Source organism: Motacilla alba, chromosome 4 (genome assembly GCF_015832195.1).
Source record: "Motacilla alba alba isolate MOTALB_02 chromosome 4, Motacilla_alba_V1.0_pri, whole genome shotgun sequence".
Classification (NCBI taxonomy): Eukaryota; Metazoa; Chordata; class Aves; order Passeriformes; family Motacillidae; genus Motacilla; species Motacilla alba.
The window spans coordinates 25,424,078-25,439,071 of NC_052019.1; the positions used below are offsets into that span (position 1 = coordinate 25,424,078).

Sequence of the window (14,994 nt, forward strand, 5' to 3'; positions counted from 1 at the left end):
AGCCCCAAAAGACTAACCCTTCACAAAGTTCTCCAAGTATTTCCATACTTTCTGGTTTTCCCATCATACTGTGGCAGTAAGTTTCATAAGGTCTCCTTTTTTTTTTTTAAGTTTACTGCCTGTTAGGCCAAAAAAAAAAAAAAAAAGCATCTCCTCATTTAATGAAAAACATGGAGTAACTGTTCTATTTCACCTAGACACTCAAACACTCAAAATGGTCTGACTATCCCCCACAACAACTTACTCATAAGCCAGCTGTTTTCCAGAAGGAAAACAGTGTCTTCCTTCTATTTAGTGCCTCCCCACATCTAAGTCTTTCCATGTCTCTACTGGTCTGGTTGCCTACTATTTGCCTTTTCCAATTCAACTCTTATCTTTCTTAAGTTACACACTGACGTAGCAGTACTTTCCATTTTGTTCTTTGTAGACCTCATGATGAGGGTTCTCATGGAGACAGAATGCTGACTGCAGCAAACCATCAGGTCCTTATTTTGGTGGCAACACTAGCTGAAAGTCCAGCATTGTATTTGATAGAGTTCACATTTTTTCCCACTCTCCAGCATTTTTTCCGCATCTATTGGTACAGTCATTTAAACATTTTATCAGTCACTGTTTCCACTATGAAACCTTTATGTGATTCCCAGATATTCATTTTAGGGAGATAAATTTGTATTTGCAGAAATGTTATTACTTGATTATTTTCTGTTTTCCCTGATTAGAAAACACTGTTTGTCTGTAAGATTCCACCAGCAGCCTTCTTCACTCTGGAGCCTAGCCATTCATTCTTATTTTTCCTTCTGTCTTTTAACAAACGCACAGTCTGTGAGAAGAGGTCTGTAACACTTCTTGGTGAAGACTCTTGTTAACACCATTTTGAAAAGCCAAGTATGTTGTATTAACCAGCATTTTCACTGTCTCCTTCAAAGAACTTTCTAATAAACTTGTGAGGCATTGCTTCCCCTTGTAAAATGGAAATAAACTACTTCATCTCTTCTTTGTTGTATCATTCATTCCTATTTACCCACTAATCTATTCTTTGCTAGAATTCCTGCCAAAGAACTTCCTTCTTCTTCAAGGACTTCTGAAATAATTGTCGTATGTGCCAAATTTCATTCCCCTCCAGTTAGTAACTCAGCAATGTCTTACTTATGTTAAAGTCTTCACTGAATACCATATGGTCACAATATTTATTATTTCTCTTATTAATGTCTTTTACTGAAGCTGTGGTCCACCAGTAAAGCAAATCCAGCACTGGGAATACTAGCATCAGACCAAAAACTTAACAGCCACATGAATGCCAGTCCAAACGTGTTCACAGAATTCTGTCTGGTTGGCTTTGAACTGGCAGTCTCTATGTCATATGACATATCATTTATCTTTTATTGTACTGCATAAAATCAGCATAAAGTCCAAGTTACACATGCTTACTAAATGAACAGAAATGCATTCACCTTCCCACATTTGAACCAGATCAAACTTGTACTGATGGATGATCTGCTAGTGTGCCTTGATGATGATAGACCATCAGCCTGACACTTCATTTAGAGGTTAATTTCCTGCAAGATACACTTAAAAAACCCAAACCTCCATTTTACATGTGTTCAAAAGTGATTACATCAATTCATGGGAGGACAAACAACCGCTCACCAGGACTCACTGCAGATCACTGGAATCTGCTACCACATAGTGTTCAAGTGTCTCAGCAGGCCAGCCCTAGTTTATTCTTCTTCAGTCATGTGCTAATGTTCACAGTTGGATTCAGACACTAAGCAAGAGAGAAATAATTTGATCTACTACCACTAATTTGATGTGGTCTTTAAGTTTTACTTGTCCTAAAAAAAAAATTTTACTCCCAACAGAATATTCCAGTTTCACTGCTCCAAAACTCATTTATATCTCACTGTCCTCCACATCAGAATACTGAAAAACTTCCCGTGAACATCAGACCATGTTCTCTGTTTCCTTAGGTATCACTCCATGAAGCAAGCTTAGTGGAAGAAAAGAGATCTAAGAGACTAAAGACGAGTATAAGGATTTAATTTGCAAAGGCCCGGACAAGAAAGGAAGTGAGTAGAAGACAATGCTAGAAAGCCTCTGCTTTCTAGTCCTCTATGTCTTGGAGAGCCATGGGAACACACAGTTATTATGAGATCAAATTCTTCTGGATATTTAATTTTTTTAAAAAATCTTCACAACAGAATTAAGACAATGTCCCCATGAATATGGATAAGTAAAACACTTGAAAGTGGAATCAAAGACTGCGAGGTTATTTATTAGTAACATACTATTTCCATGTTTTGTTTTTTGTTATCTCAGTTTGGGATGGGATTTTTTTTTATTGTTGTGTTGCGGGTTTTTTTTTTAAGAAATCTGTAGTATATCAAATTTGACTTTGAAAACCTTTTGTCCTTTTCTCTTTACACAGAAAATAATATGCCACAATAGCATTCCAAGCAGTCATGCCTGCTGAATACACACACAGTCATACTGCTGTTGGAATGAACTGCACTTACCAGAATAGAACACATACTTGAAAAGTGCTAGATAGTGCCTCTCTGTATAATACCAAAAAGATTAGAAATCCAGCCCTAAGGCTGTCCTGAGTCACTGTGGTGCTGTCCCTGCATTAACACTGTAGTAGGGAAAAATATCATGTGCCACACACACGTGCATATTACATATGCACATTATCTGCATTTCAAAAGAGTTCATTCCAACATGGTAAGAAAAGACAAAAGAGCTTTACACTGTTTCATCTATATTTCCTGCAATTTCAGGTATCTCAAACATGATTATGAAAATATTTGTCGTGTAGCACATCATGCTTTCTTGCTGTTCCTTGGCACAGTGATAATTTGCCAAGTTGCCAAAAAGAAGTAAATAAATTACCCACTAATAAGATTCAAGTGTCCATTTATATACATTTATTCTGAGTTTGGGGTGCAGGAGGAGAAAAAAGAGAGAAATCTACCATAAGAAAAATCACTTAGCAAATAGAACCTGCAAAAAGCCTGCACCATTCAAATAGCTTGTGAAGTCACTATATGCTAGGGGAGAGAAGAAAATACTGATAAATCAGTGAATTACATTACATTTTCTCTATGACCTTATGAGTAAGTTTTGCTCTGTGCTCTGGTTGGATTAAGAAAAAAGGAATTATAAGCAGCTCTAGAGAAAAGGTTTCATTTCAACATGGTACCCATTTGTTTCAGCAATTAGCAAAACAGTATCAGGGAATTCTTCACTACACTAACACCATGAATCAATAACATTTACTATGACATTAATAAAATGCACTTACCTTCATAGTAAAAAAAAAAAAAGTCCTGATCCCAGTTAATTGTTGTTACTCTCACTCAAAAATGCCAATGGAACTTCATTGCTACGCAGAAAAACTGCTTCAAATTAGAGAAGAATTCATCCATTAAGACAGAAGAAGTTGTAACTGCAATTACATGCCAAGATCAGGAGTGTACTTGCCACATACATAGTTTTAAAAAAACACAGCATATACAATCTACAGACTTAGTACGTATAGTAACTCATTTCTATCCTTGGTAAATCTGATTATCACCTACTGAGGAATGTATTTAAAGTTTTCATACTCAGAGAATTTACAGCATCTTCCTTAACAGGTTGAACAAATGTTCTCATAAGAAACCAGTTGACTGCAAGATGGAATGTACACAACAAAATAAATTATCGAAAGGGACACACATTCCTTGGGCCACACAGAAACACACAAATGAGCATGCCAGTAGTATGCTCTGTAGTTTTTGGGTCAGAACCATGGAGCCAAATAAAATATAAACTTACTTTTTTTCTGATCCATTTTTTGTGACACAGATGGACTGGTAGGACTTAATACTGGCAGAGCGGTCATCCTCTCTGTGTTGTTAAAAGAAGTATCTGTAGACCACGTCATCTCCTCTGCAGTAGCAAAGAGCTGGGTGTTTTCTTCAGAGCCCTCTGCCAAAGCAGCTTCAGAGGCAGGCTGATGACTGAGCACTGTGGCTTGAGTTGGGGGACCAGAAGAATTTTCCTGGAAAGACTCTCTAAATATATTTGAGTTCTTGTTCATTTGGTCAATGTGGGATAAAGGCGTGGTGGTCCAAGAAGAGGGCTGTGTGCTGAGATCCACTGTGGGATCAGTCTCAGAACTATTTTCAACCACATTTGGCAAAAGATCAGGAGACATTTCAAAGTCACCATTAACTGTGAGGCCCTCACTTCCATTTGAATAAAAGCATGTTTTTTCTAACACTCCTGCAATAAAGGAAAAAAAAATACCAAAATTACCATCACCCGGAAGAGTGTTACCAATTTGTTTTGGAAAATTAATACTAAATAAAATGACACAGATTTAAAAAGTATTTTAATAGCAAAATTAAAATTAAAGACAAATTTAAGAATTCTATCTAGCAACAAACTGACAGGAGCACATAAAACATGGTTGCTGTAGGATAAATAGAGAAACATATGCTTCCATGAGCTTAAAATATTTTAATCATATTTATGGTATGTCACCGGATACTTACATGTTTAAAATGACAGAGTGCAATTTCAAGGAGCTTCAACATGCATTCATTCTATCATTATGTTAACAAGATGGACAATGCTATTTTTTATTCCTTTTAAATTGCATCATCTGTTTTCATAGTACCATCATCATCAGAAATCCAATTCTGTAGCTTTAAGGGAATCAATAAATTTTTAACATATTCCATATTCACTAATTTGTAAAATGGAAAGAGGTACAGTTTTCTCTATATAAGATTATGTACTTTAACTACCACTGCTAAATATGGGCCCCTGAGTTATTTGTCATTCTTCTCTGACACTGGATTTTATTGTCTAAAATTTTAGTCACTTTCTGGCTTTATTTTTTGATCATTTATTATATTATAGACAAAAACAGACTTTCCTTAGTTGTATGTGTTGAATAGTTGCAAATAATTATAATTCAAAAATCAAAACAGTAAGTAGATGTATCCCAAAAGCATCAGGAATTTCAACTACATAGTAAGATAATTAATCTTCAACCTAGTAATCCAAATAACAAAGACATCTCAAATATGTGTAGAACATATAACTTATTTATCTATAATAAAAATGACAAATATTATCTCAAATTCTTTAACCAAATGTATTAGAGTCACATTTAATGCTAGAAGAGAAGCACCATTCTGTATTACAGTGTAAGAAATTTTTGGTAAATAGCAAAAGTCATTTTTGCCACTGGTGGGTAAAAGAGCTTAACAACCATAATAGACCCACTTCATTTAGACTTGATAATTAAAAGGAATCATCAAAACATAAAGTCTCCCAAATGTTTCCAAGTACCTTGGCAACAACTGATAATTTTAGTAACTTTTCTTCATATTCATTTGACCCTTCATTAGCTGCTTGGTACAGATGAATCCCAAATTGCAGGGGGGCTGGAATAGATGATCCTTCCATGTCCACAAAACACCACCACCATCTCTCCCAGACTTAAATTTCGTTTTGGTTATTGCATTTACCAAAATGGCTGGTTGCACCATCACCTCTCAGTTAGGCGTTGTTCACCTCCCACCACCCCAGGCTCTGTCCCTAGACAAACGCACCCCTCTGCCAGCTCCAGGCACCACGCAGAGCCCAAGAGGGTATCCTCAGCCCATTCCCATCATGGAATTCCTCTTCTCACTTCTCCGTGCACTCTGCTGCTAGAGTAAATCTGTTCACTGGTCTGAAATTCAAGGACTGGGCAGGCAGAAATGTTTATTAATCACAGCTACAAGTAACTAAAAATGCCAGAAGAATCCAACTGAAGTGATTTTGGGTTGGAAAGCTTTACAGGTAAGGGAAAAAAAGAGAACCGGAATAACTGAGAAGGGGCAATGTCAGTATTTTCTTTTTTACTGAGCAACCTTTAACTACAGAAAATGCAAACAGCAAGAAAAACTGGTGAAATTTCTGAAATATAGTGAGTTTCAATTAAACAGTTACCATTTGAAATTTAACATATCATCATTTATACAGGCTGGATTGTTTTGGCTCCAGTGTCACTAACTGTGAGTAAATCTTTACGTCTAACTTCTACTGGACAAACCCAGGGGAACTTTATGCATATATATATATATATATATATATATATAATGTTAGGGTTTCTGGTTTTCCACCAGCAGATGTTCATATATCATTGGGGTTTGGAGGTATTTACTGTGTGTATTTTTTATTTCTTTTTAGAAGCAACTAAAAATCTCCCACCTGCAAATGATTTAAGCAGCATTTTGTTTTTGTTTGAGTCCTCTGGTCAAACCAAACAGTAGGTGCATTTTCACAAATAGGGACTAGTATTAATATGATTTCCTAAAGTCTAAGGAAAAGTGAGAGGTTGTGCTCAGAAATTGTGTTCGCTTTATTTAGATGCCAGATATTTGTGGTCAAACTGAATGTCTAGAATTCAGAAGCCTACTTTGTTTCAAGTTTTAAACTTTACCAGGGGTTTGTTTTTTTGTTTTTTTTTGCAGTTTTCAAAAAGTTAAAATAAGCTTTTTGAACTCCTTTGAGAAAGTGCATAGTATTTTTTCATAATTCAAGATTAGCTTAAGGTATTTTTTCACATTCTCTCTCCTCCTCCCTAGAGTCATGTCTTCTCTTCCACTCAACATAAAAATAGAAAAAGGCTGTAAAACATTGGTCCCAAAGAGCTGTAATTACTGATTTAAAATTAAAGTTAAAATGATTAGCTATTTATATATCACTCATCAGAATAAGAGGCAATACATTACAAGAGAGGTAAACTCTTGAAAAATGTTTGAAAACCCCCTTTGGTTTAATGCCATGGTCAAATAAATACTGTGAAACAAAATATTGAGGCTACCTGCTGGATTCTGTCCTTTTCTCATTCAGACTTACTTCATTCTTTTTCTGGAACAACAAATAATAACTATGTCTATCACTGCCATGAGGTCATTTACTTCTTTCACTGAGATCCCCAAATACTTGTTTGCTTCTTCAACCCATCTTTCCAACAACAGCATTTTTTGTTCTATTTTTACAGTTTCCTAGTGATAACAACTCCTCTTAGTAGGGGGACCACACAACAAACCTCTGTGACACAAAAGGACTTCCCAACTGTATCATCTCCACTGACAATAAGCAGTATTAAAATTCTTTTTAACATTTTTTCCTTCCAAAATAACATCAGCCTGGCTCAGGTACGTACACCCTTGAGGGAGGCAGGCGTAGGCCCCTGGCATTCCCCTCTTGCCAGCTCTAGATGACAACTCTGTTTCCACTCAGTTTGTAAGAGTTTTAGGTCACCTTCCTGAGTCACCTCTTTCTTCTCCCACATTCTCCTCCTATCCTCTCCTTTTACAAAGGCACCACAGAGAATTTAGGCACTTTATTCCAGGCTGCAGAATCCACTCTCTGCACTGGGCTCCCACTTGCTTTAATTTTCATCCTCCCCCCCACCCTTCCCCTAAAACCACTATAGTATATCTTAAATCTTAAATTAACCTTACTGGGTATGTTTTTCTAGCATCTATATTTAAATTTCAAGATACCTAAGAAAACAGAGTGATGCTTTAAAACAATCAATTCTTTCTTAATCCCTTCAGTGAAGAGAAATTAATTACTCTCTATCAATGTTTGCTAACAGACATGCAGCACAATACAGAACATGCATTTTATTCATATGTACAGGCGCACTATATCCAACTATTCTTCAGACTTGGGTTCATACAGAGCTGTAGATGGTAAATTATAAGCCAGATAGTTAATTAGTTAAGAAACAGATGTAACCATTTTTGATTTGTGTCTCCAGCCACAGCTGGGCATGTCCAGATGACAGAAACCTACAGTATGCTGGCCTTCAAAGTGCTTGGTACAAAACAGACCTACTGGGACCAGACACATTCATTTCAAAGCGACACTTTCTAGCAGTTTTAATGATCTTTTCAGGTTGCTGTTCACTTTGGGGAATAAATGTTTTGCTAAAATATGGACAGGTTTTAAAAAATTGACAGTTTACTTTAAAATGGACAGTTAAGAGATCTAAGAAATAGTCTGTTCAAGCTAGTAAATTGAGATTCTGGCAGTGTAAACTGTGGAAGATTTCTAGCTGTTCAGAGCAGGAAAACTCAAACAGACCAAGTCTGTCTAAAAGCTAACAAAACAGAGCAAAGCAGCCTAACGAAGTATGGGTAATGGATGAGACAGTTGCAAAGGAAATATAGCACTGGTTCACTAGTATAGCTGGCCAGCACATATGAACTGAGATCTCTCCTGCAGGGTCTGTACCCATGACTCTGCACTCTGGAGAAGTTGACATATATACTATGAAGGTCCCATAGTATACCAAACTATTGCACGTCAGTTAAGCTGCAGTAATCTATCTTTCTATCTTTCTTTCTTTTCATTCTTTCTTTCCTTCTTTCCTTTCTTTCTCTTTTTCTTTCTTTCTTTCTCCTTTCCCCCACCCCCCAACCTCACACTCCCATCAAATAATTTCTATTAGCCACTCAATACTATCAACTTATTTCTTACACAGTAAGACTTCATACTGGTATTAGAATTCAGTTACTATTGACCTGAAATGAACATGAAGTACTACTTTGCATGCAGTTACTATATTCTGCAACACACACTTTAAATGTCCACAGCATCAGGTCATCTAATTCTGGTCATCAAATATATTTGCTTCTAGGCTGTCAATTCATAGAAAATGAAAGCTGCTGAGAAGAATAGTAAATTATAAAATGCTAATTCAAAAGCTGCTTCTGAAGGGACCTTTGCCGGTTTTAGACTTGGGTTATAATATCAAGCCTTATTCTTTACCCTACAGTAATGATGTTGACTTAAAAGGACACAGTCACGATTTTTGCTACATAAGTAAGATCAGAACAGGCCCCATTTCCCAGAGGATTTCATACATGTTAATCACAGGTCAATCCATGCCTGAGAAAGAGATTGAGTAGAGCTGATGTAAATATACCTGCCTTTTTATCTGCTTTCTCACCAAAGAATGAAAATCTAGGACAGAGGATATGAAAGATACAAATGGAATGCTAAACATAAGGAAAGCAAATTTAATGGCTTCGTATTTCCTAACTGCAAGACTTACTTGATCTTAATCCATTTCAGACTGTTCTTAGTTCGGAGATGCAACCCAAGACCTACCTGTCAATCATAACATTCACTAGCTTTGGGGGTTTTCTTACTTCCTGAACTTAAACTAAATGAAAAGAACAGGCCTACAATGTTGTTTGCATATCCTTTACGGACTGAATGGAGAAAACAGATTTAAGTTGTTCTGATTTTGACAGTACTTTTGAAATATGTTTAATTTCTTCCTATGCTTGCTGTTTGACTATTTGATGAAAAATTGAAATTGGAGCATTCAAAATAGGAAAACAGATTCATATCTTTATGTCTGGATACTGGATACAATACTCCACTTATTTCAGATGTGCGTCTGAAGTACCTAAGGAAGCTCAATTAGAACATGTTCTCACTAACAAAAAGAAAAATGAAGAAACCCCAAAAACGCTTAGCACTGAAAGCAAATTTTTTTTAACTTTTTTTTCTCCTGAAAAAAGTAATGCTTTAACCTAGTTTTATTGTCCTTTTCATTTTGTACTTGAAGCAATTTAATGATATGTCAGCTTTTCTAAAAGTAACAAAGGGAAGACTTTTTTAAAAATTTATGCTACTAAATTACTACTTTTTAATTATGAAAAACATATACACAACATTACTTAACAGACTAAGCCATTATGAAGTCTATGAATACCTTGAACCAATTACCACAAAACATATTTGGAGTTCTGCATTGATACATATTTTGCATGTAGAAGAAATGAACATAATTTTCCTTATTTAAACAGTAATATTTTGTATGCTGTTCAGAAAAAAATGTGGCTATTTATAAATTAAATTTCACCTGAAAATAAGAACCAGGTTTGTATATGAATGTGTGACATAAACAGATATATATTCCATTCCACTGGCAGTGATCTAAAATGATAACAAAAGTATCTTTTGCACTTGTAAAATGGCTGCTGAAAACTATCTACATGTTCAAGATGATGTGTTCCTCAAAAATCTACCTTGAGAAAATCAGAAAAGGTTCCTCACTGATACTTCAAATAGTTTTAAGGATACAAATGTAAATAGCAGATTTATTTCTCTGCAACAAACAGTCACTAGGTAGATTAGTTTTACAGTCACTAGGTAGACTCATTTTTTCGGTAGGTGCGCTAAGATATATGTCTAATGTCCACAGTTATATTAGCACTTGAGAATGCAGTCTTAGTCTCTTTAATTTAAAAAGTGTCTCCTTGATTAAAAAAGCACTCACCTACAAAGGTAAGCAGGATCACCAGCAAAAGGATAAGGGCACAGATGCATGGAATCAGTATCAGAAGCAACAGTCGAAGGAACTTGGCAGAAGCCAGTTTCTGAGAGCACCCATCCCCCATATTATCCTCATCTGTTCCTAAGACCTGAAAAACAAAAATGCAGTTTTATCATGCTGGAGACCATCAGTAATTCCTATGTTTTCAATAGCAGTCCTCCCTCCCTATTACACAGCTACATGAATTAAATATATGCTGTGTATGGCTAATAGATTCTTAAGGACAAGTTGTATGTAAATTTTCTTTCTGGTGGACAACCTAGCACAATCCATATAATTTATTAAATTTTACTCGATATCCACAGACTTATAGCTTCATTGAAATTTCTAAACATTTCTGATGAACTGGATGTTGGATAGGCATTTCATTTGAAAAAAAATGTAAAATACATAATAAACTTAAGGAATAAGGCTAAATACAGATTATTTTATAATTTAAAACAATCTATTACTAATTATTCAAGAGCTCCATGTTCTTGTTTCTTTTATTAAAGAATCAATATACTATTATAACCTTCAAGTGACAATAGAAGACTTATTCGCACAGTAATGATGTCTGATTTTTTTAAGTACTTTATATAATTATAATTTAACACAGTATTCTGTAGTTTGCAAATCACATTTTCTGTTCTATGAGTGGAATACAAAAGAAGAGACAAAAACAATTTTCTGAATTCAACTGAGCTGCACAAAGTACAAAAATTAAAACCCTTGCAAAGGCCTGAACGTGCATTTTATATTTTTTTAAACCTAACTCCATTATGATCGCATATACTGGAGAAATGTCATTGTTTTTAAACAGAAACAAAACCAAAATTCCAAATATTTAATAGCAATATTGAAACTGTTATAAAGTCAATGCCCCTTTATTTGAAATTCACCAAAAAATAAAATCTTCCTTGCAATAACATGAAACTGGATGATAGGTTTGTTCATTCCAGACAGTGTCTTTCCAAAGGATGACTAATAGTTTATCCTCTTTGTCAGGAAGATCAATCACATCCAAGTTGGTTGTGTCAGGACACAAGAGTAAAGGCATCCATTACCCTGACAGCCTCTCCCCAAAGAAGCTCAAGAGACTGAAGTCTACAACATATATAATAATAGTCTTGTAAATGCCAGTCTCTGTGGGTTATCCCTTTGGCTGGCTCTGCTGAATGTGCCCTTCTGTAAAGAGCAGGTCATCAGACTGACTGGCACAAACCAAAGCTGAATTATTTCTTAAGGAATTGCTGCAAACAGACTGGATTTGTACCACCCCATAACCTCAGTCCCATTTACTGCCTTGAATGAAAAGACCTTAGGCATAAGTAGGATTTGCAGAATCACTTTCCATCATTCTACAATGTCTCCTGTTCCAGCATGGCACAAAGACTATTTGGAAGGAAATTTTCCTTACTGATAATGAATTATCAACTATTCCTGAAACTCCTGGTTACTGGACATTGCAAGACCCTTGACAGTCAGCAGAAGCGAAGAAAACTGCATTTGTGAAGTTGTATGTGTCTTTTCTGACACTGCTAAGTGTCACGTCATGTGTCCACTTCAAGACTCATCCAGTGCAGTGTCCGTCCCATGTGACTTCTTTCCCTGCTTCCACTGTTCAAAGTAAAGACATTAACACTGAAAATGCATATGGTACTTGTATGGTGTGAGCTGCTAGTAGTATCTCCCTTGATAGTCTTCCTCCTATTCCAGTGATTCAGTCTCAACACAGTCCTACTACTAGACTTATCTAGCAAGCAGGATGGTAAACTTAAAGATGTTGGATTTATCTGAAAAGCTGAAACAGCCAGCTCAGGATGAAAAAAAGTGTCTGTTGAAACAGTCTGAGTGAGATGACAAGGTCTGTAATCTGATCCTCATTTCCCACAACAAAATAAATAATATTGCAGAGATTTAACTGGTTGTCAGAATTTTTTTTTCTTAATCAGCAGCTTATTCAGAAGTAATAAATGTTTCAAACCAAGACTTCAGGATATCTCACCTTAATTACTGCCCTTGTCCACAAGTGACATCTAAAACATTCAGTCACAGATAAAGTTAAGGATTTGGGTGAATGTTAGGAACTTCAATCCATGTAACATTCAGACAATACCTGCTTGACTTCCTGCAGTCCACACTTGTCTACCTTGTCATATTGAAGTCTTCTGCATCTGCCTGACATTTTGCTTCTGGTAATGCTGGAATCTAGCAGCTTTAGCTGCTGTACTCATAGCAGGCTTCCCTGAATTCCACAACCTGGGTTTGCACATCCTGTATTAGGCTCCCTTATGAGTTCTGAGCAGAGGTAACAAAGGGATAACACAACTCTGCCATAATTACTTCTGAAAACACAGACAACAATGCAGTAGATTCAGCACTCCCACAGGAAACTGGACAATTAAGTTCAATACCCTCTTTGGCCCGAGTTAAAAAATTACATCTACAACTGAGCAGACTATCACAACCACATGAACATAGACCCCTCTTGAATCAGAGCACGCCATGCCTTGAAATTATGATATTCTGTAAAAAGGAACCTGGTTCTTCTGGGACAGACAACAATGAGCAGGACCATCACTACACAGCTCAGTGATCAAGGCACTCAGAAGCTGATTCTTAGTTTCTTCAAGACAAACAAGTTTTAGATCCAGCTTATTTTGGTAAAGAAAGGAATCCCAACCAAGATGCACTTCTTGCAAGTCCCAAGCAGAAATGTCCAACTCTACCCAGTTGTAATACAAAGTAAATTCTGACCTGTGACTCCACAAAGAGTTTGTCTCAGGAGTAAAAACTTAGCGAGAAAGAACAAAATTTTTATTCTCATATATTTGAAAAAACATTCAGAAATAGTATCCATCATCACTTTTTGACTCTTTTTGTGAGGAGGGGATGACATTGATTATTCTGGAGGTACATGAGATCTTAATAATCTCAAGCACAAATGTTTAACTGACAGCAGTTACCGCCATTGTCGTATATATACCTTACAGTCAACCTAGCAGAAACATTAAATGTGTGCCAATTAAAACAGTGAACTTCTGGTGATCCTCTGTTTCTGTGAGAAATGTTTTCTAAAGTCTACTAGCATTGTAAATACTCCTTACCTTACATAAATGTTCAATACTAAATGAGAACATCAAACATTTTCTTTCTTGTCTACTCCTGAAAGCAATACATCTCAATCTTTGTATTGACAATTCACTGCCACAGATTTTAAAATGGGCTGTTCCCAAATTTGCTTTCAGTGTCTGCTCAAGAAAAGAATGCTGTATTGTTAAAGACATGCTTCTTTAAGCACCATGAATTGCTTGTTCTGTAGAACAGCAAAGTAAATATTTATAGGCAACTAAACGGTATGTTGCATTTTTCCTTTCTACAGGAAAAGACCTCAGGAGAAACAATACACCTGTTTAAATCATCATCAGTGACTATGCAAGCATAAATTAATTTTTCCAGTTTCCCAATTTTACCATTTTCCATCACTTGAACATCCACATTCGTTTTTTTCTGTCAATTTCTCTGATGAATATGAACTAAAACTAGAGATAGTGTTGCTAGTTTCTATATCAACAAAGAGAATTTAATAAAGTGTCCTATAGATAAACATGAATGCATTACACCTACTGTTTGTCTAGTCCCTGACAGTATTTCTTTTCCTCTTGCCACCAAATATTGCAATACATAAAGAATACATGCACCAGCTTGAAGCGCTCTAGAATGACAATGGTATCTGCATAAACTGCAGATGTGCTCTGTTCTCTCAGTTCTAATGAATAATGGAATAGAGGAACGAATAATAGACTAAAGACATAAATAATGGAATCGTCCAATAAAAATGGGCCTATGGAAGGAAAGAGGGTGCAAAATGCTTATTCCTTGGCTCTCTTCAAGCTTCTAGGTTAGTGGCTGAGAGAAAAAATCAGTCTCCCTCAACTCTCTGTGTAGTTAATAGTTTCTCTCACTCATTCTCCAAGTCTCTAAGACTGAGGTACCTGGTAGATACATATATATCTCCCTTTCCAAGGAAAGGACAAGAAGACTTAAAAGCAGGATCCTTGAGGGCCCACTGAAATAAATCAACCCTAAATGCTAAAGATTTTAAAATAAAATAGAATTAGCCAAAAATCTATAGCACTGGACTAAAATGTATTCTCAATACTTAAAGAACGGGTGCAAGTCCTCTTCCAACCACTGCTATTAGAAAACTCAATCCAAGAAATATTTTTCTGAACTAAATACTGTGTGCACTACAGTTAGGAAATATCTGTGTGTGTTTTTTAAGGCAACAAGTAATTTGCTTTTAATACAAACAGGTTTTGTATTTAACAAGAATATAGTCAGAAGAGAGGATGCCTAAAAACATCAGATAATTTCTTCTGACAGCTAAGAAGTTTTGTCCGTAACGAAATTATGTTAACCGCAGCTTCCCTGAGTGGCATTCTTTCAGTAATGACAGCAATAAAGGAAATAGACTAAAAAGAAATTCTGAGCTAATTTCAGTGTGTATTTTTTAAAAAGTCTAGGTTTATCTAGGACTGCTGGATCAGACTGCTCCGTTTATTTTCTGGAACCACAGAGGGAGAAAAAAAGAGGGATGGAAAAGA

The 14,994-nt window shown here is 35.9% G+C and overlaps 1 protein-coding gene across 2 annotated transcripts in view; it reads right to left on the minus strand.

The window, feature by feature from the left end:
* The window catches only part of CORIN (corin, serine peptidase), a 118,064-nt gene that overhangs the window by 90,012 nt on the left and 13,058 nt on the right, over window positions 1–14,994 (minus strand). For both annotated transcript variants that reach the window (XM_038134464.1, XM_038134465.1), the window contains exons 2-3: window positions 10,349–10,493; window positions 3,817–4,266 (exon numbers count right to left, since the gene is read on the minus strand). In XM_038134464.1, coding sequence (XP_037990392.1) covers window positions 3,817–4,266; window positions 10,349–10,493 — 595 coding nt within the window. The remainder of the gene's footprint in view (window positions 1–3,816; window positions 4,267–10,348; window positions 10,494–14,994) is intronic.